Source organism: Meleagris gallopavo, chromosome 5 (genome assembly GCF_905368555.1).
Source record: "Meleagris gallopavo chromosome 5, MGAL_WU_HG_1.1, whole genome shotgun sequence".
Taxonomy (NCBI): domain Eukaryota; kingdom Metazoa; phylum Chordata; class Aves; order Galliformes; family Phasianidae; genus Meleagris; species Meleagris gallopavo.
In genome coordinates, this window is record NC_139408.1 from 1321563 (window position 1) to 1347393 (window position 25831).

Consider the following 25831-nt stretch of genomic DNA (forward strand, 5'->3'; position numbering starts at 1 on the left):
GCAACCAAATGATTAAAAGATTCTGTATTTCCCATTTTCCTTAACAAGCCAATTTCAAAAGAAAATCCACTTGTTATGATAAGGAGTCTGAATCATTTAGAAAACCTTGGATTTTTCAAACATGTCCTAGGAAGTTCAGAAATTTTCAAACCATGCTGCTTTTGAACAGAATCTCCTGTGGAAACTCAGACCTGTCTGAAAGCAGGGTTTTGATCCATCTCCAGTCATTCTTGACATAAAGTCCACTCTGAAGGCAACCCAAGACAAAACACCTATTCTTAAATTCTCAGCTTTATAAACATTAAAAAGACAGGTTATTTAACATATGGAAATGAGCAAAATGGATCAAATATGGCTTTATGTATTCATATATTCTATACTAACCAATAAGAAGAAGGGTTCCAACAGCTAAGCCTCCACCTGGAAAGAAAACAAAATGAAGAATAAAGTAAGACTACATTTTAATACTATGTTAGAGAACAATTAAGTTTTCTTAGTTTATAAGTCAAAGAAAGGTGATAACGGGGAATTTAAAAATATAAAAGTGAACAACATTTTAATTACCTTTGCAATACTTCCTACAATTCTCTATTATGAAATAATTATACATTACATGTAATTATATATTACACATTACAATTACTTTCACAATATACTGTATTATCATCATCGTTGTAAAAAGATCCCGCAGAGCTCTGCACAACCATACTCAAGTACCACAATAATGATTTATGCTCTCAGCCAGTGGATTTTTCCTTGGATGACTCAAGTAACAAAATACTTTCCAAATGAAACCCGTGTTAATCACTAGCAGGCGATATCGCTTTGCACCACGAATGCAGAGAGGCCTACTGAGATGCTCACAACTTCCCACTGGAGTCACCAGGCAAAATCCTGGCTCCAGTAGTTTTTATCATGCTACTGCCAGCAGACAGAGCAATAAGGCAGGGAGGGTTCCATCCAGTAAGCTTCATTAACATTGTAACACAAACCTGAGAAGAACACCATTAACGTCTCCTTTAGATCGCCTTGGGCACAGCAACCACTCCGTGAATGCGGATGATTGAAATGTTTGTTTCAAAATAGATTTTGACCAATTTACGATGGAAACTACTTTTTTTTTTCTCGTTGCTTAGATAGTTGCAATCAATGCTCTTGTTCCAATCACGGATGACAGAGTGAATAGTAAATAGAAATGAATACATCCAATGTGTTTTGATACAAGGTTTCTTATCCATCTCAACAGAAAAGGAAGGTAATCTATGAACTCTTGCTCTGACTGATTTATCTGCTCCTCAAAGAGAACACAGGTACAATTAAGTAACAGTGGTTTAAATGGTTGTCCCAAGAGGGAATTTTAATAGAGAAGGGGAAAGATGAGCTCGTATTTTGCTTTATCTGACGAGTAAATAATTTTACATTTTGAATTCCAAGAGAGAATATAGTGAAATAACTTGAAAGCAGGTTACAAATATTTTATTGAAGAAGCACTGGGATGGTCATACATAAGCAGTCAACCACAGTGCTTTGTTTGAAGGAAACTTCAGTATGTCTTCTTAATTACTTCCTGCTCTGAAAGCAAGCTGGGAGCAAACTGAATCACATCAGCAGACCACCCGACTCTTGCGATGCAAGAAGTCAATTCTGGACTCTGAAGATGGACTCTGCTGAACAAAGTAATTCAGTCTATCAATTCAAGCGCTCATTAAACTTCACATGAAATTGATTCCAGTAGGGATTGGATGAATTTCTTCACCTTTAGCTCTGCTGGCAGCACCTCTGAAGTGATCTATAGCCAGGAAAAAGAGTAAAGCAAATTTCTCTCCCCTAGGCCAAACAGTTGCCAAAGAACTAACTACCGCAGCCTTTGTTTTGATTGAGAGACAATAGATTCTGCATTCATCACTGATTTACGGGAACTAATTTCTCACTCCTTAATGCCACTGAGTGACTACACTTCTACGGATTCTCTAGTAAGAGCCATCAGATGACTTAGAATGCAGTACAATTATACAGAATATCATATCAGAAGGATTTTCAAACGATATACATCCTTTGCCATTTTCACTCTATACCTACCAAGTCCAAAATTAAGTTACACAAGAATGTCAACAGCTTGGATGAAAGAATATTTGAACGTTTCTAAAGGACTCTTACTTGAAAAATATCTGACAAGAAGCAAGCTACCATAATCAATAAATGAGAAAGAGTTGTACAGCTGCAGCAAGTTAGATGCTGTTTACAGAACTACACAACTAAAGGGAAGTCTCCATGATGTTCAAGGCCAGGTTAGAGATTAGGTCTTTTCATTGTACTCTTTGAGTAGTAATACATTGCATTAGAGCAATCTAGCTATTATGCATTAATAGCATAACAATAGCTGCTGCATACTGTAAAAAGTCAAGAGAGAGAGATCTTACTAAATCACAGCTCGACATAGAAAAGATCAAAATAGCCGTAAGCAAAGTTATTACCTCGTGGCAATAATGACTTAAAATCCTGGATATCTAAAGCTCCCCTGTAGCCATCACAGAAGTAGCGTTCCTGCTGTTTTTAAATAGTTTGTACAAGAGAGAACATTTGTCAGACAATACGCCAACACAAAGTTCTAGCAAGTTGTCTTTGCAGCTCATCACTTGTGGTGTCTCCTACAAGCCAGAGCAATAACACAAGTGCATACACCCTGGATGCTAAAGGCAAACTCGGGGCAGAAGACGGGCTGTATGTGGTATGAGACAGCAAAGAGTTTAGAGAAGTTTATTTTATCTGAAGGAATGTAAAACTATTGCAGTTACTGTGGTTACATATTTGTATTTTAATGAGCAATAATAGTAAATCAGGCAAAAAAACACTGCAGGAAAAAGTAACAAGAACACTGAAATACTGAGAACAGTTACAATCTTCAAGTTCCCTAGGAAAACTGCTGCGAACTTGCAATTCTTTCTATTGCTTATTTTTATTTTCTTTGCCAGTTCCTCAGTCAGTACTACATGCAGACAGGGAAGCAATTGCAATAACTGTCGCACTGCTACCTACAGCAATGGGATTTAAGGCCTCAAGGACAGAAACACAACAGATGTCGCAACTTGAGAAGTGCCCCCATTGTTTTCAGAAAGTATCTGTGACCTTTTTAAAAGCACCTTGAAACAGAGCATTTAATACCAGACAGGACCAGACAGGTGATGTTTAAGTTCCACAGTGCTAACAGTGCTGCATCTAGCTTGCAGAGTCTGGACATGAAAGGATATGAAAGAAATGCAGAAACTTAAGAGAGCCTGGCGAAGGGCCGCTGTGATGGGCACACGACCTCAGAGTCTTCATGACCCAGAATTCAGTGACTTAAGGCAGAGTTAGGGAAAACCATGGGGATATAGAGTTTTCTGGTCTTCAGAGATGCCACGTGCTAAAACCATTTAAAAATTATTTTAAAAAATTTCCATTCCTAGGGTTGAAGAACGTCCTTGGTGTTCAAATTTAAAACCTGTTAGGTCGGGAAATTAGTGAATATTTACAAGAGAATGAAGAGGCATTTTAGAAGGGACGCTGGGTTTGCTGGAAAAAGTCTCCCCAGCGTCCACAAGAAAGCACTCACTGTGTTAGAAAGTGCCCTGAGACTTTGGGGCCTGTTATTGGAGGGAAATGTACATACTTCTTACCCATGATATGCAACAGCTATTTATGACATGAAATAGGAACAACTGAAATACACAGTGCAAATCTTAGAATCATAGAATGGCTGGGGTTGGAAGAGACCTCAAGGATCATTTAGTTCCACTGTCCCTGATGCAGGGAGGGCTGCCAGGTGCTTGCTCAGGCTGCCCAAGGGCCTTGAACTCCTTTGGGGATGGGGCTTGCACAGCTTCTCTGGGCAGCCTGTGCCAGCACGGTTATGTGATTGAAGGGTTCCACACACACTGAATGTATAGGGCTGCTGAATCAAGGCCTGAACCTCTGATTGATCACCTGAGGCAAGCAATGAGTCAGTCAGGGGAGCACAGGTGAAGGCAAATCACCTGTGCTGCAGGAAGGGGTGGAGCCTGGCTGCACCTCTCCTAGAGCCATTTAAGAGCTGACTGCCATGGGGAAGGATCTCTCTGGAGATCCACTCCATCAGAGTTCATCTTGTGAGCCCAGGACAGGGTGAGTGACTTTCTCATTATTCCAATAGAAATTATATTAGCCAAGCTCCTGGATACATATATATATATATATATATATATATATATATATATATATATACACACACACAACACACACACACACCATCTGTATATCCATTGACTATACACTGAATGAAATTGATCTCTCTTAAGGAGGATGGGCTTACTCCACAAGGATACACTGCTTGAGGGAAATGCAGGAGTTCACTGCAGAATGCAGACAAATAAACACATAGAAGTAAATACAAGCATGCCTGTCCTTCAGACATCTATGTTTCAGTGTCTTTTTTCACAGAACGGTGATTGTATGCACTGCTACTCACACAGACGGTCTTCAGGAAGGAAACACACTGCAATTTCCACGCATTCGTCCAGGTATAAATGAGCAAAGGCCTCCCTCAGCCCCAGCCATCCCCGCCGTGTCCCCGGGTGCCACACCCGCAGAGACGCCCACCCGCCCCCCGTGCAGCCCGTTCCCGCGTGTGATCACTCTTTCCGAGTAGTTTTTCCCCGCACCCAACCTGAAATCAGCTCCCACTTAAACACGGCACAGCGCTCTCGCGGCGGATCGGCACCTCGGACCCGAACCGGAGCTCCCGCCTCGCGTGACAGGACGCGACGGGCCGGCCCCGCGCTCCCCTCGCCCCGCTCCCCTCAGGCACAGCCCGCCCGGCCGGGGGAGCCCACAGGGCCGGCGGCTCCTGGTCCCGCTCCACCAACCTAGCACACAGTCCAGGGAGGGGACCCCGCAGGAGAGCAGCAGCTGCCCGTGACGGAGAGCGGGCCGAGTGCCAGGCACGGCGGCCAGGCGGCTGCCGCCCGAGCGCCGGAAGCTGGTGCCGGTGCCGGTGGCGACAACCCCTCCACCCCGCGCCGCCCGACCGCCCGCCGCCATCATCTCGGCTCGCCGGCGCCTGACAGGAGGCGGGAACCGCCGGGAGCAGCGCGCTGCCCAATGGGAGCCCGCCTTGTTGGCGCGTGGCGGACGGCGGTGCCGGGCAGGCCCGGCTGCGGGACGTAGGTGAGTGCGGCGGGCGGGCGGGCAGTGCGGGCCGGGCTCCGTGTGCTGGCACTGAGGGACGGAGTGCGGGCGGGAATGGGGTCCTGAGCGCTCCGCCCGGCCGTGCTCGGTCGTCTCAGGCGTCGGCGGGGCGGCCTGGCCTCTGTGTGTGTGTGAGAACGGCTGGAACGCCGCCAGGCTTTAACGTCTCCTCCGCTGTGTTGTGCAAAGAAATTAAAGTGTTTGCTGCCTTGTAGAAAGCTGCTCGTATGGTTATTCTCTCAGTTTGCAGGCCCTGTTGTGGCCGTGTGACAACAGTGGGTCTTGCAAATGTTTGTACCTGCTGCCAAGTGGAATAGTACACGCTTAATGTCTAGCTTAGCTTATTACGAGTGGCAAGAAGCAAATGTAGCTGTGAAACGTTGTTCTGTGTGAACCTGCAGCAGTGCTCGCAACCCTTCACACCCTGTTCAGAGCAATACATTTCCTCTTGCAGCTGCAGTGAAACGCAGTATTTCTTTGCTTGTTTTTAAATAAAGTGCACTAATGCAGCTTGAATTAAGTTTTGGAGTAGGTATGAATGTACCTGCAGTGCAGAAACCCTCTCTTCTTCCATCTCTTTCTGTGACTGGTAGTTGTTCTGCTCTTTTATTTTTCTCATCTCATTTCCCTGCGGGGCAATTAAAAGTAGAGGCTAAATAATTGTCACTCGTCTGCCTTGGAGCTATTAGCCTTCGTAAGTCAACTTTGTGCTATTCTGCTGAGTACATGCAATAGGAAAAAGGTATTGACATAGTGGGGAGAGGGACATCCAACCTTCCTTCTTTGCTACCTATGAAACGTTGATTCAGCTCACGCTTGTGAACCTCAGTTATTTCAGGATTTTCTGTATTTTAACATGAAGGGATAAATTTTGTGAACTAATGTCCTCTCAAATGTAGAGAAAAAGCCTTAATGTTGCACCTTGCACTAAGAGAGACTGTTTCAGATTTTACTACAAAGTTGTGGAGAAGTACGAATAATGCTTTGATATAAGAACTGAGTTTCAGAAATTATTGCAGTAGTTCTGTTTGGGCTGTTGGTTTCTCCTCTGTCACGTTTTAAAGTAATAGATACAGTCCTACTGCTTGAGAAAGCAGGTAGAAATAAGCCGTCTTTGAAGGATTTAATCTGTTTTTAAAAATTGAATATTTAATACAATAAAGCTCTACAAAGAAAAACATGCTTATGAAGACACTACTTACAACATCTGAAGAGTACAGAAGGAAGTGATTATGTGGACTTCTCTTAATTTTTAAGTCAACATTACTTCATTTTCAGGAGTAATGCTAACTTGTTCACTCTCCTTGAATTATATTGAAAGTTTGCTTGTGGTCACATATCCACTTCCCAAGAGATGAATTTCCAGCCATTGGGAAGGATCCCTCTAGGATCAGGAAGAAAGATTGCATAAAGGGACTTGTCCTTAGGTCTACCCCAGTAGGTAGATAAGTTCTGTTATTCCTGCAATATGGATGAAATTGAGATGCAAAGAAACTAGAGAACATGCAGATGATTGCAGATGGTCAGAACTATCTCTCAGAACGATTGACTGAGTGATAGTTGCTGGCTGATTTTGTACTCAGCTCTCTGCAACAGACTTCTAAACTTATTTTCTCTAGATTTCAATGTGCTAAACTGCAGAATAATCAACTTCTTATGTAATACTGTAGGCCCTACTAAATGTTGGTGATAGTTTAAACAGCAAGTCCTAACTTTCTTTTCCGTTTCTTGTAAACTTACTGATCCAATTTAGCTATTGCCTATGCCAAAGGCAGATCTTAAGTTGGATTAGAAGGGCTTTGTCTGAATTACCTCAGGAAAAAAATGGGAAGAATACAGTGGGTGAGTGAGAGAGCCATCAAAACGTTTGGGAGAAGGTATGTTTGCAATTGATCTGCAAGCACGTTTGCAATTTTTCTCTAAAGCTGTAATTTGCAGATCTGGGGAAAGTCCCAGTACGCTCAGAACAGGAGCACTTCTTCAAGTAAGTTTTAGAAGCTGTGCTTGGTGGGAGGAAAGCACCTGCTGCTGTATGGCAAAGCGGCTTCCATCCCAGCTCGGGAATGCTCCACGTTAGGCTTGGTTCCAGCAGTATCGCCTCCAAACCAGATTAGTGCTGAGTCAGCTGACCAGGCAGGGCTGCAGTCACGTGACCCCGTGCCCCACAGGGTCCTGCTGGGGGCTGAAACAAGGTAGTTTGCTTCTGGGATGTTCTTAAGTACCTAACAGCATGGGTCGTGGATTACGGCTGCAAAGAAGATGCCTTCATTTTCCCTGATCTTTGAACTGGTTAGAATGGGAAAAGTTTGAAAGTGCAGGCTCTTCAGCCCTGAGCCAACAACTGGAAGGAATGTTTAATCCTGGAAGTTCCGACACTGAAAAGCTGGGCTTTTCTGAAGAGTGAAAAAAGCTTAAAAACTACTTATCCAATCGTTCCGTGGAAAGCGTGAGGATTAGTGTGAGAGTTTGAGACATACCAATTGTGTGATATTACATACGACGCGATGTGGTTTTCTTCAGAAAGCCTTTGGATGTTACCTAAATGCTGCTGCGTGTTTTTAATACTGAACAATCGTGATAAGAATCTGAACCTGTGTCAGAAGGGGTGTCTTTTAAGCTGGAATTGCATACATTAGGGCACGTGTGTTGATGTGGTGTGTTTGATGCTATGCTCAGTGCTCAGAACAATGGCTGAATAAATCTAAGTCATAAAAACGTTATTACTGAGATGACCACTGTAATGGCAACTCGCGTCTTACCTGAAAGTAATGTAGAGATTTGCTATAGCATGTTTTCCTAATGCAGGTATTGTACGTAAGGTTTAAGAACTGGCGTACTTTGGATTTCAGAAGGGCATGGTTTTCCACCAGGTTTCGTCTTCAAGGGCATTATTCCAAATAATCCTGCTAGTTCTATGAATACTCTGCAGTACCAGCAGATACTGGAATATGGGCAAAGTTTAGTCCACACCTATTTGGAGGGATTCTACAGAAGATGCACTTTTCTGGTTTAGCTTTTTTTTCCCCCATTGTCCCTGCAGTGCTGCAAAACCCGAATCCTGCAGAGTGCTTTGGCAAAACTTGAGGTCTGCCCCAGTTCCGTTCAGAATTCCATTCAGAATTCCTTTTAAACTGTAGCTCCATTTGCTGAGAAATTTTTAAAGGTATTTTTGCAGTGGAGAATTTTATCTCCCTTCTGCTCTTACCCCAAACCTAACAGAACTCTTTCAAAGCTTTCAAGCTACTTCTGCAGTAGTCTCTGGGTTTGAAAGTGTACAAAATCTGATCGTAAGTCTTAGTAGTTGCGTGAGAAAAAAGGAATATGGCCTGGTTTTGCTGAGAGTGAGATGAGTCAGAATTTGGTGGACTTCCATTTAGATTCACATCGTTGTGACTATCCATGATGCGTGGTGAACCAACACATTGCTGTAAAATAGATTTCTCTCGAATTGTGTAACTGCTGTGAGCAGAGATAGAAGTCGTGCTTGGTTTTCAAAAGACAGGTGCCTGCCTGTTACAGTTCAGACCAGTTCTGTGACGAAGGGGGCAAAGGTTCTGTGACAAAGGGACCCTTCAGGTTGGTAAATAATTATGCCATTAGGAACTAGATGAAGAAAACAGGTGTTTTTGACTTGAGTAGACAAGAATGAAAACTGAGGTTATCCGATGTGAGTTACAAAGTTACATAAAGCATAAGCACGCAGTCCAGCAAAGCTCACTTCAAATACCAATAGCCAGACCCTCTACTGAGTGCTGAAGTTACATTGCTCCTAATTTGGAATAATGTGGTGAAGAAAGTGGAAAACATTGGACATCTGGCTTCTTTGTAGCCAAGCCTTTCTTTAGCAAGCTTCCATTATCCTTTATCTCGATAGATTCTACTGCATCTACCTCCTGTTAGGAGGCTGCCGGTTCCATGCCAAAGCTGCAGCTTTTTGCCAGAATCCCATCTCAGGAGCAGAAACAGCTACACAAGATGCTTCTGTTCAGCATTTGCAAATCACAAAGGTCATCTGCTCATGTCTAACTCAGCAATGCGCTGACTTGGGTCAGATATGGCTGGAGAGTACTGCAACGCTGCAGCATTCCTGTAACCATAGAATGACTGTTGGAACGAAGATATGAAATAATACATAGTACTGTGTTGTAAATGGGAAGAATTAAAGACTGTGGTTGCTAGTGTAGAAGTATGCTTCTCTAATCATTCAAAGTTCTTCTGTGTTTTCCTGTTAAAAATAATGTTTCTGTTGTTTCATTGCAACGGGTTTTCTGTTTGGGAGGAAACAACACCTGAGCTTTTAGTGTTAAACCTTACAGCACTTGCTTCTAGGATCTCTCAATTCCCATCTTTTCATTCTCCCTGAGAATTAGAGCTGTCTCTGTGTCCCATGTCAAAGGAAGGACTGTAACTGAGCATCCTTTAATTACATTTTCATGTTTCTGCCAGAGCCGTCGCACACTTCTTGAGCTGCATGTTTCCACCATCTCTCTTCATCAGCTGTGCTTGCTTTCATCCAAGAAATGTGAAGCAGCTTTTGGCCTTGATATTTTTATGCTCTTGCTTTTTTTTTTTTCCTATTGAATTTTTAGCATTTCTGGTATAAAAGATCTAAAATGCACAACTGCAGGAAGATTTGCAGTCAGCATACACTCAGCACTGTGAAAGGAGCTGTAGGACCAGACACTGGCTTTCCTTTTAGAAGCAGTGTGTTATCAAGGGTAAGTCAAACCGTGTGCTTTTGGAACAATCCTCATGAGTAAGCTTAGATGGAATAAAATCTGTTTGCTTCGTAGAAACTTAGCAATGGTTTTTAAGAAGCGCTTCAGGCGAGGAGATGCTTGACCATCTCTGTGCTGTTTCCTGTTTTGCACATCTTTGCGTCCCCATTTGAAACGTGGATTTCTCGTAGGTACCTGTGGCAAAATGAGCCATATGGACCTTTTTTGGTAATCTCTTTGCTGCCTGTGGTAGTGCAGTTGGTGGGCCTGGAGCATGCTCAGCGTCGTGCCGGCGCTCGGTACCTTGGCTTAGAACCATCCACTGCATTTGAGGAAGGAGCCTCTGCTCATTTGATTTCCTTATCATTGTGTCAGCTTTGCCTTTACTTTAAACCTTCGAATTAAATAGTAGTTTATGCTGGCTTTTTATTTTAGTTCATGCATTTTAAACCCAGAACTCAGATAAAAAGATAGTTCCAGAATAAATCCAGTATATTATTTATGAGTGGAGCAACACATTAGCATTGAGTTCACAGTAGATCATATCGCTTTTATTCCGTCTTACAAGCTTAGCAGCACAAACAGAATAATCAACATATTATTTGGCTGTCATCTGCTGAACAGAAACCAGAGATCACAAGGAGGTTTTCCCTAGCTGCAGTGATGGCCTTTTTGTTCCAAGCCCCCATCTGGGAGGGCCATGGTGTGTTATCATATGGAACGTGGGCTTTTCTGTAATCTGCTTAGCTGCACTGCAGTTTGAATCTTCATTCCATGTTTGTGTAATTTATAATTTTAATGAGACCACGGCTCTTGTGGGCTTTGAAATATATTAAAAGCTCTTTTGTGCATATGCTTTTGTTCTTGCTTAATAGGCTCAGTGTATTTAAAACTGATGAATTTTTATTCATGGATTTGGATGTCTGGGGATTAACTTAGACTGAATATCATTGCACTCATCTATTGATGTTCGGAACTTTTTTAATATTTGTATCTGTAAGTGCAGGAGAACTTCCAGAACTCGTGTTTTATAAATAAAATGGCTCAGAAACGATATAAATTTTTACAGCAATGATAAAAAGTGCTGATTAATGTACTTTCTTTTCACTGCACAAACTCCCCTGCAATATAGTTTGCATTATGAAGAGTAAGTGGTTGATGCCATATATGTGTGTGTATTTAGAATTTCTTAATTAAAAGGCAGTTTGGGAAAACGATCAGGTATCTTGCAGAATTATATCATTGACAAGCACTCGATTTGGTTTTCTTCTCGTCAGGTAACTTGAAAATGTAAATACTTAATTTTTTTTGAATATGTGTTTTCTTTTTCCTGTTTTCTGTAGCTTTTCATGCACAATTCGCATACTTCACTAGAAGGTGTTGCTTGTAACCGGGAAGTACTGATGAAGAAATACACTAAGATTATTTATTACTGTTTTATGCTAAAATTGGTCTTTTTTTTTTTTTTTGCTTTTGCATTTCTCAACTGTTTAACAATACCTTCTCTGATTCAGTATTTATGTTAAGATGTCATACTGTGTGATTTCTGTGCTAATAAACCACCACAGAGTACTCTTCTATGATAACATTCTAATCTGGAACCAACAGTGGCGCTAAGAGGAAGACACTTGTATCTCTTCCTAAATGCTTTTGTTGATGGTGTGTGTAAATAGATGGCTTTGTTTTACGTGAAGGGCTTTTTGATGCTGCTGCTTGTCTGTCTGTAATGACTGATATTTTAAGTAAACATTCTCTGAATTTCTTAGTGCATAGGGAAATACTTTCCTGCTTTTCCACTCACTGCTTCGGATAGAGATGCCTGCATCCTTTTGGAAGGTGTCAGCACTGGGAAGTGCGTGCAGCACGTGAGCCATGGAGAGCTTTGGTTCCTGTAGGGACATGGATCTTGAGTACCTGCTGCGAATGGACTACTTGGAAAAACTATTTGTTGTAGTTAATTAACATGCCTTTTATGTGTTTATATGTCTATCAATATTTCAAGAAGGTAAATTTTTTTGAAATTGGAGATAAATGAATGTGGCACAGAACAGAGTTGTTTGACCCTCAAGATACAGACTCGGTGTATTTTTCTCATTCACCAGCAAAGGGACTGTGCTGTTTGTCAGACCTTTGGCACCTATGTCCTAACGCTGATGTAGTTGCAGGAAAAAGTTAAGTTTTTCAGCATTCCTCAGAGGCTCAGATTTGCCAGGTACGGCCATGCTCTTGCTCCACCGTTTGGATTTTGCTCTTCAGCAAAGATGGGCACAGAGAGTTGCAGAGAAAAACGGAAGTCCTGGAACATATCTGACCACTGATGCAGCATTTTATGCAGGGTTGCTAAGAGGTTCCTCCCCAAGGCAAAGAGAATCGGTGAGAACTGCCTGCAGTCTATTGTGAAAAAATTGCTCATTCTCACGTAGATAGTCTGTAGTTGTTGAGCACCAGAGGATTGCATTATGTAAACTTAGGTTTACAGACCACGTTATTTGTCAGCTTGAGATCAGTAGATGAAGGAGTGTTTGTTGGAGACAAAGTGTCAGTGCCTAGTGGAGGTGATGTGGAAGAAGAATCTCCTCCTCCAGAATGTCATACAAGGATTTTCAGATTTGCCAGACTGAATCTAGAGCAACTTTTACAGCAAAACAGCAGCTAAAAATACAAGTCAGGTTCTGCTTGCCCCCTGCATGGAAAGATTATTTAAAATGGTGTCTTGCTTTAGATGTTTGAAACCCTCTGACAGGTTAAACTATTTTATATTTATTACATTGCGTATCTGATACGGGAAGAATCTTTCCCAATGAACACCTTTCACGTTCCTAGCACATTTTGGATTAATTTCATGCCAAAGTTTTAAAGATAGCTATGTTAAATGTCAGTTCTAGTGTAAGCGTTTAAATGGCCTCGTCAGCATGCGTTCTTTCTGCTTTGGGTTTTGTGGACTTTTTAAAAAAATAAATAATAATCTCGGAGTATCTTTTGGGGAAAAACACGGTGCGAGTTCTGGGGTTGTGTTTTATGAAGGAAGATGTCTGGCTAGGAGGAGAGAATGCAGTCACTGAGTTTCAGTTAGCTGAGGGAAGATCGATCAACTGTCACTAAGCGTTCTGTGAAAATTCAGAACTTCCTATTGCATAAATCAAAGGTGACTGGAAGTGTTTTCTTACAGTGAAAAACATCCACTTGATAACAAGCCCAATAATTTATTTAGCCACATTTTCATTGGCTATGACTTTGGCTTTCTTTTATTGAAAGTTTTGGCACTAGATGCTAACCTGTGCCATTGGTTATCTGGAAACGACCAATCTGCTCATTGACTTCCTAATTTTATGATGTACACAGTTAATTGTAATCCAGGATCGCAGCAAACAAGATGTTAATTTCTAGAGAATCTACCCGCATTTCACTCAGAGCGTGATTGTTACCAAAGCAAAGAATACAAAGAGAATAACATTTGTGCTATCCTCACAGGAGCTGTCAATAAAAGATGTAATAGGGGATTTAGGAATCTGGAAATGGCCAACTAATTTATGTGAATCTATTTTATTTCAGCTAGAAAGACCAAGCTCTGCCTCGTCTGCACTGCATATTGCAGAGCACAAGCTGTCTATAGAAAACCAGGCGGCTGCATATGGATAGTCCCTTGATATCATTCACTTGCTGTGTAATCTTATTATGCAAAGTTCTAATCTTCACCTAGAATGAATGCCTCTGGGTCAGAATATAGTCATATCAGGGTTTTTGAGGTCATGTTTTGTGATCCTTAGCTTATTCTTCTAAGTAGGGCTGGGATTTAAAGAGTATTCCCTAGACGCTAGCAGAGATAGATGGTAAAACCTGCTGCCTTTTTGGAAGACAAGACCAACATGAGGTCCCTGGTAGGATTAAACTTGATTTGTAGCTGTAGGATTTTTTAACAGATGTATTATTGGACAGGGAATAGGGGGCCACCAGCACAGCGAAATTGGATCACGATTGGCATTCTCAGGGAGTCCGCTGGCTGCTAAAACAGCAGCTGCATGTGGATTTGACTTCTTTCAGGTGAAGCGACTTCCAGTCATTTGGAAAGGATGGGATGAAAAGGAACCTTGGTGATAATTTTGATGTCTGCAAGATTTAGTACCAATGTAATGGGATTATCGGTAACACCTTCACTGCAGAAAAAGCCACCTGGCGCTATAACTGGCAGCAACTGCGAACTAATCCTTTCCCATCTCTTGGATGTCATTCATGAGGCTCCAAGTGGTTTCTACCCTGCTAGCTGTGATTAATTTTATAAACAAACAAACAAAAAACCACAATGACGGAACCCTAGACCATGTAAGGAGAAGGGAACAGAAGAGAACAGTAATTAGATTTTGCTTTGTATTTGCTGCAGGGGATAAGCTCTATAGTTATTGTAAAAAAACAAGCAAATTGTATTCTGTGTGATAAATGTGCGTAACTTTTTATCATTGATTTAAAAAAAAATATATATCTATTTTGATTAGAAAAATGTTTCAGCATAAGGTTTTCAGCTGCCTACTGTGTAAGTAGGAGTTAGTACCTGGAGGTAATTACAGCAGGTTTTATGGCAATAATTCTGTGATAAGGATGTTCATATGGCACATCCGGTAAGTTTTGAAGGGGGCTGTGACTTAAATCATTTGTTTTATTGTCCTTTATGGCCATATTGTGTAGTGGATGTGCCTGCCGACAGGACTTTGTAGTGAAATGGATTGCATGATGTGGAAAGCCATTCAGCCATTTAGCATAGTTTTTAAACAATGCCATATTGATAGTTTTCTAGAATAGCACTTGTTTAATGATTGCTTGGTTTTTGGTTTTGTTTTAAAGCTCTGAAATAATCTTGTTAGTTTCAAACTGTATAATCTGTATTGTATGCGTGCCCTCATTTGAAATTACACATAACTTTCCTGAGGAGTGGTAGAAGCTGTGGCTTATTAGGAGCTGAGAATTTGTCGCTACTACCATGGCCATCTGATAAACCCAGGCGTTTCAGAAAGTCCCTTGTGCCACATCTGTATGCCAGGACTAGTGAAATTCTTGTCGCTTGGATTAGGACTTGTATTTCATACCAAATGCACACTGTAGAGTCTGTGAGAGCCCATTAGTTGGTAAGTGGGGAGAGCAGCGCTGGAGATGTCTTCACTCCTTTGCTATCCTCTTGTTTCCTGCCATGACAGCTGCAGTCATAGGTAGAGCCCCCTCCGTTGGGTTTCAGATCACTCCAGCGGTTAGGTACTTTTCTGATTTGCTGGTGATTGAAGAAAAATAGTGCTGTAAGTTGTGCTGTCTTCACGTGATTAATCCCACAAGTGATAATTAATAAACATCTTGAGTCCCCAGCTCCATCTGAGCTGAAGCGGGTTTCAGCAGTGCCGGCAGGCAGGGAGAGCCTGTATTTAATGTGGGGTTTGCAGCTCCCCAGCATCCATTCAGCTCCACAGTCCTGCGGAGGGGAGGATGTTCCCTCAGTAGGCAAGTGGCTGTAAGCCTGTCTGCAAATTTGAGTAGAAGAAGTCCATTCGTGTAGCTGAGCCAGCGAACCGTTGCCAACATTCCCTCCCCATTAATTTCTGTAGCCTTGCTATGTGTTTTTCGTTTTGCTTGTGGTTCCCGTTCAGCTCCTACTCAACTGCATCTCGCTGACTTGCTGGGAGGGGCAAGCAGTTGTACGCTTGGGAGTGTCTGCATTAGTCAATAAAAACTCGATAGCATTTCATCCCTTCTCATGGGCATGATTGGTTTTAGTCACTGTTCTTCTAGCGATACTGTCCGTTGTTGTTAGATGCGAAAGATGGCTTTATGAATGCTACACTGCTTGCTGTCAAATGAACGATGTTCTTCTGTTTTACTATAGAGCAGAGCCAGCTGAGCCACGTCGCGCCGTGCCATGTTTCGCAATGCCCTAGGAAAAACCTTTCGATTTCTCGGGTATGCTGTGCAGTATGGCTGCGTAGCACACTGTGCCTTTGAGTACCTTGGAGGAATTGTTGTGGTAACTTTCCATTTTTATGACTTTCAAAGACGTAAAAACTGAGATACTAAAACTATTATATGTCAGAATGCCGTTATTTTGGTTTTCTTCATTTTTAATTTGTTTTTTTCAAAGTGTGTTCAGTAAAAAAAAAAAATTAAAAAGCATAGCTTTTTGGACAAGTTAGTGCTTCAGGCATCGCTGAAGCAAATGGGAAGCAATATGAGTAAGCATTTTGCAGAGAGTACAGTCTTTCAGAAAGGCCAGAGTTGCAAAATCCCAACTCCGTGCAGATTTCTGGACGTTTTATACTACTCCTCCCTTCCCTTACTGCTGGAGATAGCGGGTTTGGCTGAGAGCTCCTCCTGCAGCTCTTATGATGCTTCTCTTTACAGAGGCTGAAAACAAAGGAGTGTGCTCCTTCCAGTAAATCCTGCAGAGAAAGTGCTGAGGTGTGGACTCAAGAAGCCGTTGCACCCAGCACAGTGCAGGACCACTCAGCTAAAAGAGCTGTAACAGGGAATCTGGAGGCTGTCCTTCCTGCTTAAATATCAAATGTCCCACTGAGGGTTTAATTGTACCTTACATTATGCCTTTTGTAATTTATTAGCAAAAAATTGAAAACACATGTATTTTAGATAACGGCAATTGGCAAATAGTAATTTTTTCTCATTTATTTTTAATTTTCAGTGTTCTGGACCTTCAATGGAACCAACAATTCAAAATTCTGATATTGTCTTTTCGGAGAACCTTAGCCGACACTTTTATTCCATTCGGAAGTATGCTCCTTTGTTGAGACTACATTTTACAGTTAGTTTGCCAGAGCTTCTCATTAACCACTTTCTATCCATCCTTTATTTTTCATACCTTCTTCAGCATCTGGGTTGTATTTTTTCGCACATCTCCTCTCATTGTGTCTGATGGAAGACAAAGTAATGGGCAAGCACTATCCATCTTACCAAACTACTTGTCAGAACTCATTTAGGATATAGTCATAGAATCACAGAATAGAATCATTGCAGTTGAAAAAGACCTCCAAGATCATCTAGCCCAGCTGCCCACCTCCTACCAATGCTGCCCACTAAACCGTATTCCTTAGTACCACATCTATGTGTCTTAAACATCTCCAGGGATGGTGACTCAACCACCTCCCTGGGCAGCACGTTCCAGAGCCTTACCACTCCAATGTGAGAAGTGCATTTCACTTCTCCATCTTTGTCCAAAAAAACAGAGAAATTCCCTCTTCCCTCCCTTTATTTTCCCCAATGCTCTTTTTGTTTGAATATAACTTCTCCTCCTAAGTAATTTTGACTTACTTTTAAATCAAGCTGTGGGTTTTGCTATGCCCATATAGACCATTCAGTAACTTTTCTAACATCCTAAGTGCAGTTTATCAAATGTCATTATGTTGCGGAGCACAGGCCCTTGCCCATTTCGCTGTGGACCATTTCACTGTACAATGTTAAGTGTGTAAGTGGGGCAAAAGATCCTACAAAGTCAGACATCTGAAGTTCTGCTGAAACATTTGAACGATAACGTATAGAAATTTGGAATCTCTTCCGTATGTATGTAACAACAAGACCAAGTGAAGAGGCATTCGTTTCGTCAGAGCATTTTCAATTAAAAAGCAGTCTTAAATATTTTACAAATAAATAGCAAGGCCTATCTCCAAATGTGCTTGCATTTCACCTCAGTGTAATGTGTGTCACTGAAAACATCAAAATGTGACTAGAGTTTTGAGCAGAAAGAACTGTCTTTTAATGTATGGGAATATTTTTGGAGTATGTGCATTGATACACGTCTTCAACCAAATATTATATACTTAGTGTTTTCTTTTGTTTGTGTTTGTTTCTGTTTTTTCCCTCCCAGAGGAGATATTGTAATTGTGAAAAGCCCGACTGACCCCAAATCAAATATCTGTAAAAGAGTAATTGGCTTGGAAGGGGATAAAGTCTGCACAAGCAACCCTTCAGATTTCCTTAAGACTCACAGCTTTGTAAGTATTAGAGTTTCTTGTTGTAAATTAATGATTACATAAGCAAGCCTTGTAGTCTGTGAAGGATTTGCAGTGTCGTCTTATCATAAATCATACAGTATAGCATTAATGAATTATTCTGTGTATTCAGTAAAATGTAAGCTTTGTTTATGGCAAGCTGCCTTTCTCAGTGTCTTTTGCCTCTGTAGGAAGTGTAGGCAGCTCATATGACCTTTGTTTAGGTCTTCTTCCACAAGGAGTACTCTAGAAATCTCTGAATATAGTACAGCACAGATGACAGACTCAGGGGATTGGCCCTAAGGCAAAAGTGTTTCTACATTTTTAACGATAGGAAGTGAAATTTTGTCTTTTCAATACCTTTGAGGATTTTGCTTTCAAAATTAATGTATCTATATGTTTCATTGTTACAGGATTTAACTTCTGAGTACGGTTAGAAAAGTACTGCTAACTAACTTGCTAAAAAAATAAGATGAAATAGAACAGAAACAAAAATTCTTAATGCTGACTTGCCCTTATGCAAATAGACTTAAAAGAAGTTTGGAAAGATCTGAGATTAAAGATTTTCAGCAACTTGTTAGACTATCGTTAGTGAAATCATCAGAAATAATAATGACAGAGAAAAATGTAGCTTTTTCCCTAAAGCACGTTTGGCTGTTTCCTCTGCTCAGTACCTGGTGGTGGAAATACTAGGTTTTGCACAGCTCCTTGCAGCTAGCTACGGTTTATGATGGCTGAATCCTTTACGAGTTTAGCTACCCAAGAGTGGCAGGTTCAGGCACTGTTGCTGTGTGTGTATTGGGCATTTCAGGAAGTAGTTGAAATGGAGGCTGTGTGTACCAAAATCAATGGAAGAACTGTCAACATTGTGTATAGATTCAGTGTCTGGGTTTAGTCAAGGCATGGGACCAGAAAACAAAGATCGGATTGATACACCTTGCTCCAAAGGGCTCAATTTGATATTTCTTTCGTTCCAGTATCAAGGAAGTACTTTTCAGGCACCTGACTCTAATCTGTCCTGGTAAGCAACAGTACCAGTGTCAGTGACTCATTCTCCATTACACTTTGAAGGGAGGGACTGTTGTTTTTGCTTTTTTTTTCTCCCATAAATCCAACTGTTTTAATATTGAACTACAAAAACAAATTAAAAAGCCCGACCCCCTTTCTTACTGAGTTGAAGACATTTTCTGGTTCCTCTGGCAGTAGTAATTTAGGTGAATTTCCCAGAAAGGAAAGACCTGAATGGAAGCCTGCATTCCATGTACGTTGATAGAGGCGAGCTGAATTTCTGTGAGCATTTTGTTCCCCTCTTGTCTTAGTCCTAAGAAGGAAGGCAGGAAAGGCTTGTACTTAACAGGATGCGAGCCTTTCTGGAAAGCCTGTGGTAATCAAATGAACATCCAGTGGAGGAATTTCTGCCACAGGTGTAACTTTTCTTGTCACAGTTTTCATATAAAGCGTCGGGAGAATGAGAAGATGAGGAACACATCCATTTCCTGTTTTCCTGTGAATGTTTTTCACAAAGCCAACGTGTGCAGTCCAGGAAAGAAGTGATTGCGCTTTCTTAGTTGTGGCATCATAGCTTGTAACTAGGGGAGAAACGATCCAGATGGAAGTACCTAAGTTTGTTAATGCAGGGCTGTTTTCCTCATATCCTTAATGGTTGCCGGACAGGTGAATCTTCCCATCTGTTCAGGAGGCGCTTACTTTATGGAAGAGAGTATTTTCAACACCGATATCTGCACTTAATGTTCATAAATTGCACTGGATTATTCACTCGGCAGTTCTGTTCTTGCTGAGGGAGGAGAAGCAATACGTATCCATGCTGGGGTAATGGTTGAACCAAATCCCTGTTTCAGCGGAGCAATAACGCAGCGCGCTTCGAACTCAAACACCAAATTCTTCAAAGCAAATAGCAGCAGCAGTCGTAGAGAGACCTTGCTGTTTGTTTTGTTGCTCCCTCTTTGAGGAGAGTTCATCTGCGTTGGGTTTGGAGAAAGAGATTGCAGGAACTCTGAGGAAAGGTTTTGGCTGGGCTCCCGAGTGGCCGGCAGCGCTGGCTGCGGCAGAAATGCGGGCACACTTTGAGAGACCAGAAACTGTCATGAGTTCTGTTGTTTGTAGCGGGCTACTAATTGCTTCTTTTAATGAGAAATCTCTGAGTGATGCTTGAATGTGCTGACTCAAAAATGTTTAAGGTCAAGGAATTGTTTGTTTTTATTATGGTGAACTGCTCAGCCTTTCTCGACTGACTTGTCTCTTGTTTTGGGGAGTGATAGTGAATAGATGTTGTCATGCTTGCAAGCTTATTGCAGCAAAGTAAACACAAAGTACGAGATGCGTGAAGTATTACTGAATTAGGCAGTTCTTACCTCGGCTTTGTCCTGTGCTGGTGCTTGGCACCCAGTAGCTGGGTATGAGGAGTTAGCCGGTTACTGGAGATGCCAGATGAATGGCAGTGTAACCTCAGAGCAATTGCTTGTCTCAGCACCAAGGAGAGTCCTTATGCTCACGTATGATCCTGCCAGTAGGAAATTTTCATGCTTAGAAGTGCTACATTAGTTGATTCCCAGGCTTCCTGGTACAATCAGATCCTGCTTGCACCCACGTTTCATCCATCAGTACACTTCTCAGGATGGCGTCTGTGACAGCAGAAAGGAGAACTGTGTGTGCTCTCTGTCAAGCAGTTACACAGACAAAATCCTGCCTTGAGAAAGAACTCAAATATATATCTGTAATTTAAAAACAAACAAACCAAACACAAAAATAAAGCCACAACAAAACCCACCAAACCCCACAGAAATAAACAGCAGCGAACAAAACTACAAAACTGTTCCAAACTGTAGAAAGAAAGAAAAATAAAACATCCTATTTCAGTTGTGTAAGTTGTTCTGAAAAGAACAAACTCAGTGGACTAGAAATGCAGGAGGACAGTGGCAGTGATGTGAACATCTTTCTGATGATATAAAAATATTTCTACTGCCATGCCTACCCAAAGAAATGTCATATGGGAAAAAATATTGTGAGCCTGCAGTAAGTGTAAGGATGTACCAAAAATCTGGCTCTGATGGACTCACTGTTGGACTGCAACGTGATGGAACTATTCCCAAGCATTGAATCAGTTAGTACAAAATAATGGTGTCCTTAAATTAAAATTGGAGAAAATTGAGAGTGTCTCTGCTTTGGGCCCTGTATGGCACGTGATGCTCCCTTTGTGTGTTACAGGTTAGAGCTTATCCTCAGAATAATAATGGGAAAAGTGATGCTATTTACATGAGGAGAAGAGTTAGGTTCTTTTTTTTCCATAAGCTCTTAAGCACTTTAAAATTTAGGAAAGTGGAATTTTTCTTTTCCTTGCCCTCTTATTGGGATTTGGTGTGGACTGTGTGAGGCTGGCAATTTTTCTGGGTTCTTTTGAGATTTTGTGCTTAATGCTGGTGTTTATACGTATCACCAAGTATATTTAATGCAGTAGACTTTTAAGAATGCATAACGTGTTTTTGCTGCATCAGAAGAGATGTGGTATGAACTAAAAAAGTAAACAACTAATTTAATTAACGCGGTATTCAAACCTGATTTCAGTTATTTAAAAGTGTTTTTGCAGATTTATTCATTTAATCATCAAGTGTAAATAACAAGGGTGAGAAGTTATTCAACCACAGCAAAACTCCGAAATGGTCCTAAAATTGTTTTGAAAGGCTAATTTTCATATTTGTTTTTTCTATTTCCTGTTTTTAAATGTCTAATACAGGCCAAGGTTTATAATTCAGATTGAGTATCTCATTTTATTATTTGAATTTATTTTAATGCCATTTACTTTAGCTTTAATTTCTTTAGTACCATATGTTCTTGTGCTGCAGCTCCTATTTACAGATTGAAAAAGTGAGGGGCAAGTCATCAGATTAAAGCGGCTTGTATGTCGTAAACCAGCAATATGGTAAGCCTTCGTGTCACTTAAACAGAAGTAGTACCTAATAATGTCACTTAATACAGCTAGGGTCTGTAAATAAGGAACCGCCTTTTGCAAGTCACAGTGATAAAAAGCTGAGATACAAATCCATATCTCAGCAACACTCTGCTAGTAATCAATCTCAACACAGCACTAATGCTGTGAGACTGGCTGACGTGGGGGAAGTGTGTTTACCTTGTGCTAAAATGAGGTTCATTGCGGAGATGGCATCTCCTCATCCTGTGGTTAACTCTAGAGCTAACATAATTCTGAAGATAATGCATCTTACTGTGTTTGCAGACCAGAGAAGTGGTCTTATGCTGTGCTATTAGCTCTTACACAGTCCTTGTCAAATGCTGGAAGGATACTGCATGGGTTCTGAGAACAGTGTCCTGTTTCCAAAAACGACACACGATGTTCATCTCTGTGCTGTACTGCAGAATTTGGCTGGGCAACTTAAGGTACTGAAGGGCGGGTTGATATTTCAAAGTGCTCACTTCCATTTCTCTTTAAAATATAAACAATAAATATAATAGAAGAGATGCTGTAAATGAAGCAGCCATTGTGTGTCTGTCTGGTGGGAACTAGAACTGAATTTACACATTCACTTAGTTTGTGGCTTTGTTGAGTTTGCAGATCCCTCCATATCTCAGTATGCAGCGTTCGTGAGTAGAGCTATCTTGAATCATCTGAGTAGTCATTTTAATCTAAATACTGACTTGCCAAAATGAAAATTGCTCAGAGGAAAGAAAGAATACTATCAATCCTTTCAACAGTATTTCCAGGCTTACTTCTGCTTAAGCAGATCAGTCTGTTTACCCCCGCAGTTTTGTTTTTGATACCTCAGGAGCATATGAGTGGCCCTTCTGATCTGACACGGCAGTGTAGCTCAGGAGGGGAGCAGCAGCAAGGGCTCAGCGCGTCCCCACCAAGCTACCTGACGTCTCCAACGTCTCTTTCTTCTCCACAGCCTTGCAACGGGCCAGCTGCTCCGAATGCAGGTGGTCGCACCAGGGCAGGAGTATTGCCCAGGCCCCGACACAGCCCGGTTCTTCTGTTCAGCCAGTCCATTCCTAGGGGAAACCATAATAAAATCTCCTGTTTGATTTGAGGCCACGTTGTTTCAGGATCACCGATTTCTGAATTTGCAGCACTGTGTGCTTTTCCTCTGTGGAACACATTCTTTGCTGTACTGGTTACTTTGTGTTGGACCCACACGATTTTTGATTGCATTATTCCTCTCATCTAAATCCAGTAATAATTTCTAGGAAGCTGTGCAGGATGATGAGAGCAACTAATCAGGGGCTCACTGAAGATTTGGAGTGCAAGTCTGCCTACATTGTGTTTGTGTCTGAGCTGAGGCTTTTCTGACTCCCGTATATGATGGAGATCATGCAGAGGCCTTGGGCAGACAAGCCAAAATTCAGATCATGCCTAATGAAACAAAGGCAAGATGCCTGTAAGATCCCTTAGCCCTGCTTAGAGCATTTAAAGGTCTTTGTTGCCACTAGCCTTCAGGCTTCTTAACTAGATCGCTGTGTTACAGGTAAGCATTTACCAGCAATGCCAGTGTGGTCTGTGTTGCAACCATAAGTTCTGGTTGGGCTTTGAACCAGGAGGTTTTTTTCCTTGAACCTGTACTTTAAGGTAACTGATTTCCAGAGAAGAAAAGAACTACATCCTCCTTAATGGTTGCTGGTGAGAACAGTCTATGCAAAAGTAAAAAAAAAAATAAAATATATCTTTACCATATTTATTATCTTTTTTTTTTTCCTCCAAGATATTATCCTTCTGTCAATCAAGAGAGGTAATAGTGGTCTGGACTAAGGAATCCTTGAAATACATTTTCTGAAATAGCTTCTATGCTGATTTGGATCAGCATAATTAACGGTAAACCCTGCATCTGAATATGAAATGAGAGTACATCAGAAGAAAAGCAAACAGTACATGCAAGTGTTTGAATTGTTATTTACCGCAACCAAGATATTTGTAAGATATAAAAAGTGACAGTGTATTTTGTCTTCATTTAACTGGCACAGGCATTTCTGATGTGAAAATGTTCTGACCTTTCCCATAAAGTACATAGTGCAGCGTTGGAAAGTTCCAAAATAAGTTAGTCCAGGAGCTACCTGTGTGTTATGTGAAATTTAGAAAGAGCAACAATGGAAACGAAAAGCCAAACCTATTCAAATAACCAATGCTTTGTCAAATTACTGCAACAGCTTCTCAAAGTTGTGTATTAAGGATCACTCCGTATGTCTGCAGGATAGAGAAAAGTGCTTTGAAATTAAAATCTGAGTTAACATACCTTGGCTTCTTCATATAAAGTTTCCCTGTAGTGTATGTTGACATTGCCACCATTGAAGGTTAAGTGATTTTAATATTGGTTAGTAATCTATTTCAAAACTTAAAAGTAGACGAGTCTTCATATCATACCTCTGTAATTTTTTTATATTAAAAGGAACAAGTTTTAATGTTCAGAATGAGTCTGTATTTCATCACAGTGAATGTGATTTCTGTAGGAAGCCATATTAGTGTTTCATTGTCATCTGGATGAGGTCGTAATGAATTCTTTTTTATGTACGTATATAAACAACCTGAGCTAAGTACACAGTATGTCTTATACATAAGCAGCTTAAACCACTCAGTAAGTAAAAGGAAATCACTAAGGGTGAATTCATTTAAGAAGCGTTAAACTGTAAGTCATTCCCCTTTTTAGTTATGCTTAGTTAGAGATGCTGATTTCAGATCACCTGCACTTTCAGACTTCCACTGAAGTTACTGCCATTTTGTAGCTGTTGTCAGCACGAGAAAGTTAAAGAGAGATGAAGAAGCTTAACACTGAGTTTGAAAATACTGTGCTAATTAATGTCACTGGCTTTTGTGTACGTGGTGACTGTATGGTAAAGTGCAGTTTTGATAAGCTTAAAGAAATGGTATATTTGGATCATTAAAAAAATAACATCTGCTAAGTATTATTCACTCTTAGCTACGTGTTAATAAATAAAGGATTAAGGAATAGTTATGTGAGATTCTAAGTATCAAGTGAGAAAACTCAACTCTTGCATTTCTGTGCTGTATCTTTTATCCCAAATAGATGCAATTTACTTAAATAAGGCAATTTAATCAGTATTTAGTAAATTTGTCACTTGATATTGTAGATTCTTTCATCATATTTCACTTTAATCAAGAAAGGTAACACCTGTGGTTTATTCACAAAAGCTTCTTTTGTTAAATGAACACCCGCAGGCCATGAAGCAATTACATTTGTTGCTTCTACCCAAGTAGGAGGCACTTAAATAGACCTTAGTAGGGACAGATGAGAACTTACAGACTTTATTCTTTTGTCCAGCACTGAGATTAGTTCTTATCACAGCTCAAGAAGGAAGCCTCTGAGCTGAAAAGAAAAGATGGGAATGATTTAGTTCTTCTGAGGTTTAAAACTCTGATATTGCTGGAGGTGATGTGAATACCTGTGAACTTATAAGAGTTCAAGCTTCATCTGCTCCCAGCTGACTGTACGTACTGGTGTTCTTTGGCACACACACTGCTCAGAATTCCAAAATGAGAGACTGTGAGAGATTCACGCTTATAATTCTTCACTTCTTCATTACAAATCTGTTTATCTATCTTTAGTATCCCCCCAAAATACTCTCTCACGACCCCCAGACCGAAAAAGAAGGAAACACAAGAGCAGTAATTTTGTTTAGATGGTGGGTTTTTTTTGTGTTTTTTTTTTTTGGGGGGGGAGCAGATTTCATGATTTCATCTCTTATTTGCAGTATGTTGGTTTTCTGGTGTTGCAGGAAACACCGTGTCTGTTGCATCCCCTGGTTCTGCAGTGAGTGAGGTTACTGTTTATCCAAGCTGAAACACTCTAAGCCACCAAGAAAAGCTGGGCTCTTCTGAATGATTATTTTGCTCTTCTGCTTTATCTGCTCCCATTGGAGGGCCCTCACAGCCCTGGGAGGGAGAAGGGGAAGAGGCAT

At 41.0% G+C, this 25831-nt stretch overlaps 2 protein-coding genes across 3 annotated transcripts in view; one reads left to right on the forward strand and one right to left on the reverse strand.

Annotated features, from left to right (window-relative positions):
* ELP4 (elongator acetyltransferase complex subunit 4) overlaps positions 1–5058 on the reverse strand; it is a 127197-nt gene extending 122139 nt beyond the window's left edge. The window contains exons 1-2 of the mRNA XM_085223818.1: positions 4881–5058; positions 385–420 (exon numbers count right to left, since the gene is read on the reverse strand). Of these exons, the coding sequence (XP_085079944.1) occupies positions 385–420; positions 4881–5058 (214 nt within the window). The remainder of the gene's footprint in view (positions 1–384; positions 421–4880) is intronic.
* Positions 5059–5107: 49 nt separating this feature from the next.
* Positions 5108–25831, forward strand: part of IMMP1L (inner mitochondrial membrane peptidase subunit 1) — a 29665-nt gene continuing 8941 nt past the window's right edge. For both annotated transcript variants that reach the window (XM_085223876.1, XM_085223877.1), the window contains exons 1-4: positions 5108–5181; positions 15784–15921; positions 16591–16679; positions 17770–17896. In XM_085223876.1, coding sequence (XP_085080002.1) covers positions 15817–15921; positions 16591–16679; positions 17770–17896 — 321 coding nt within the window. In that variant the 5' untranslated portion in view covers positions 5108–5181; positions 15784–15816. The remainder of the gene's footprint in view (positions 5182–15783; positions 15922–16590; positions 16680–17769; positions 17897–25831) is intronic.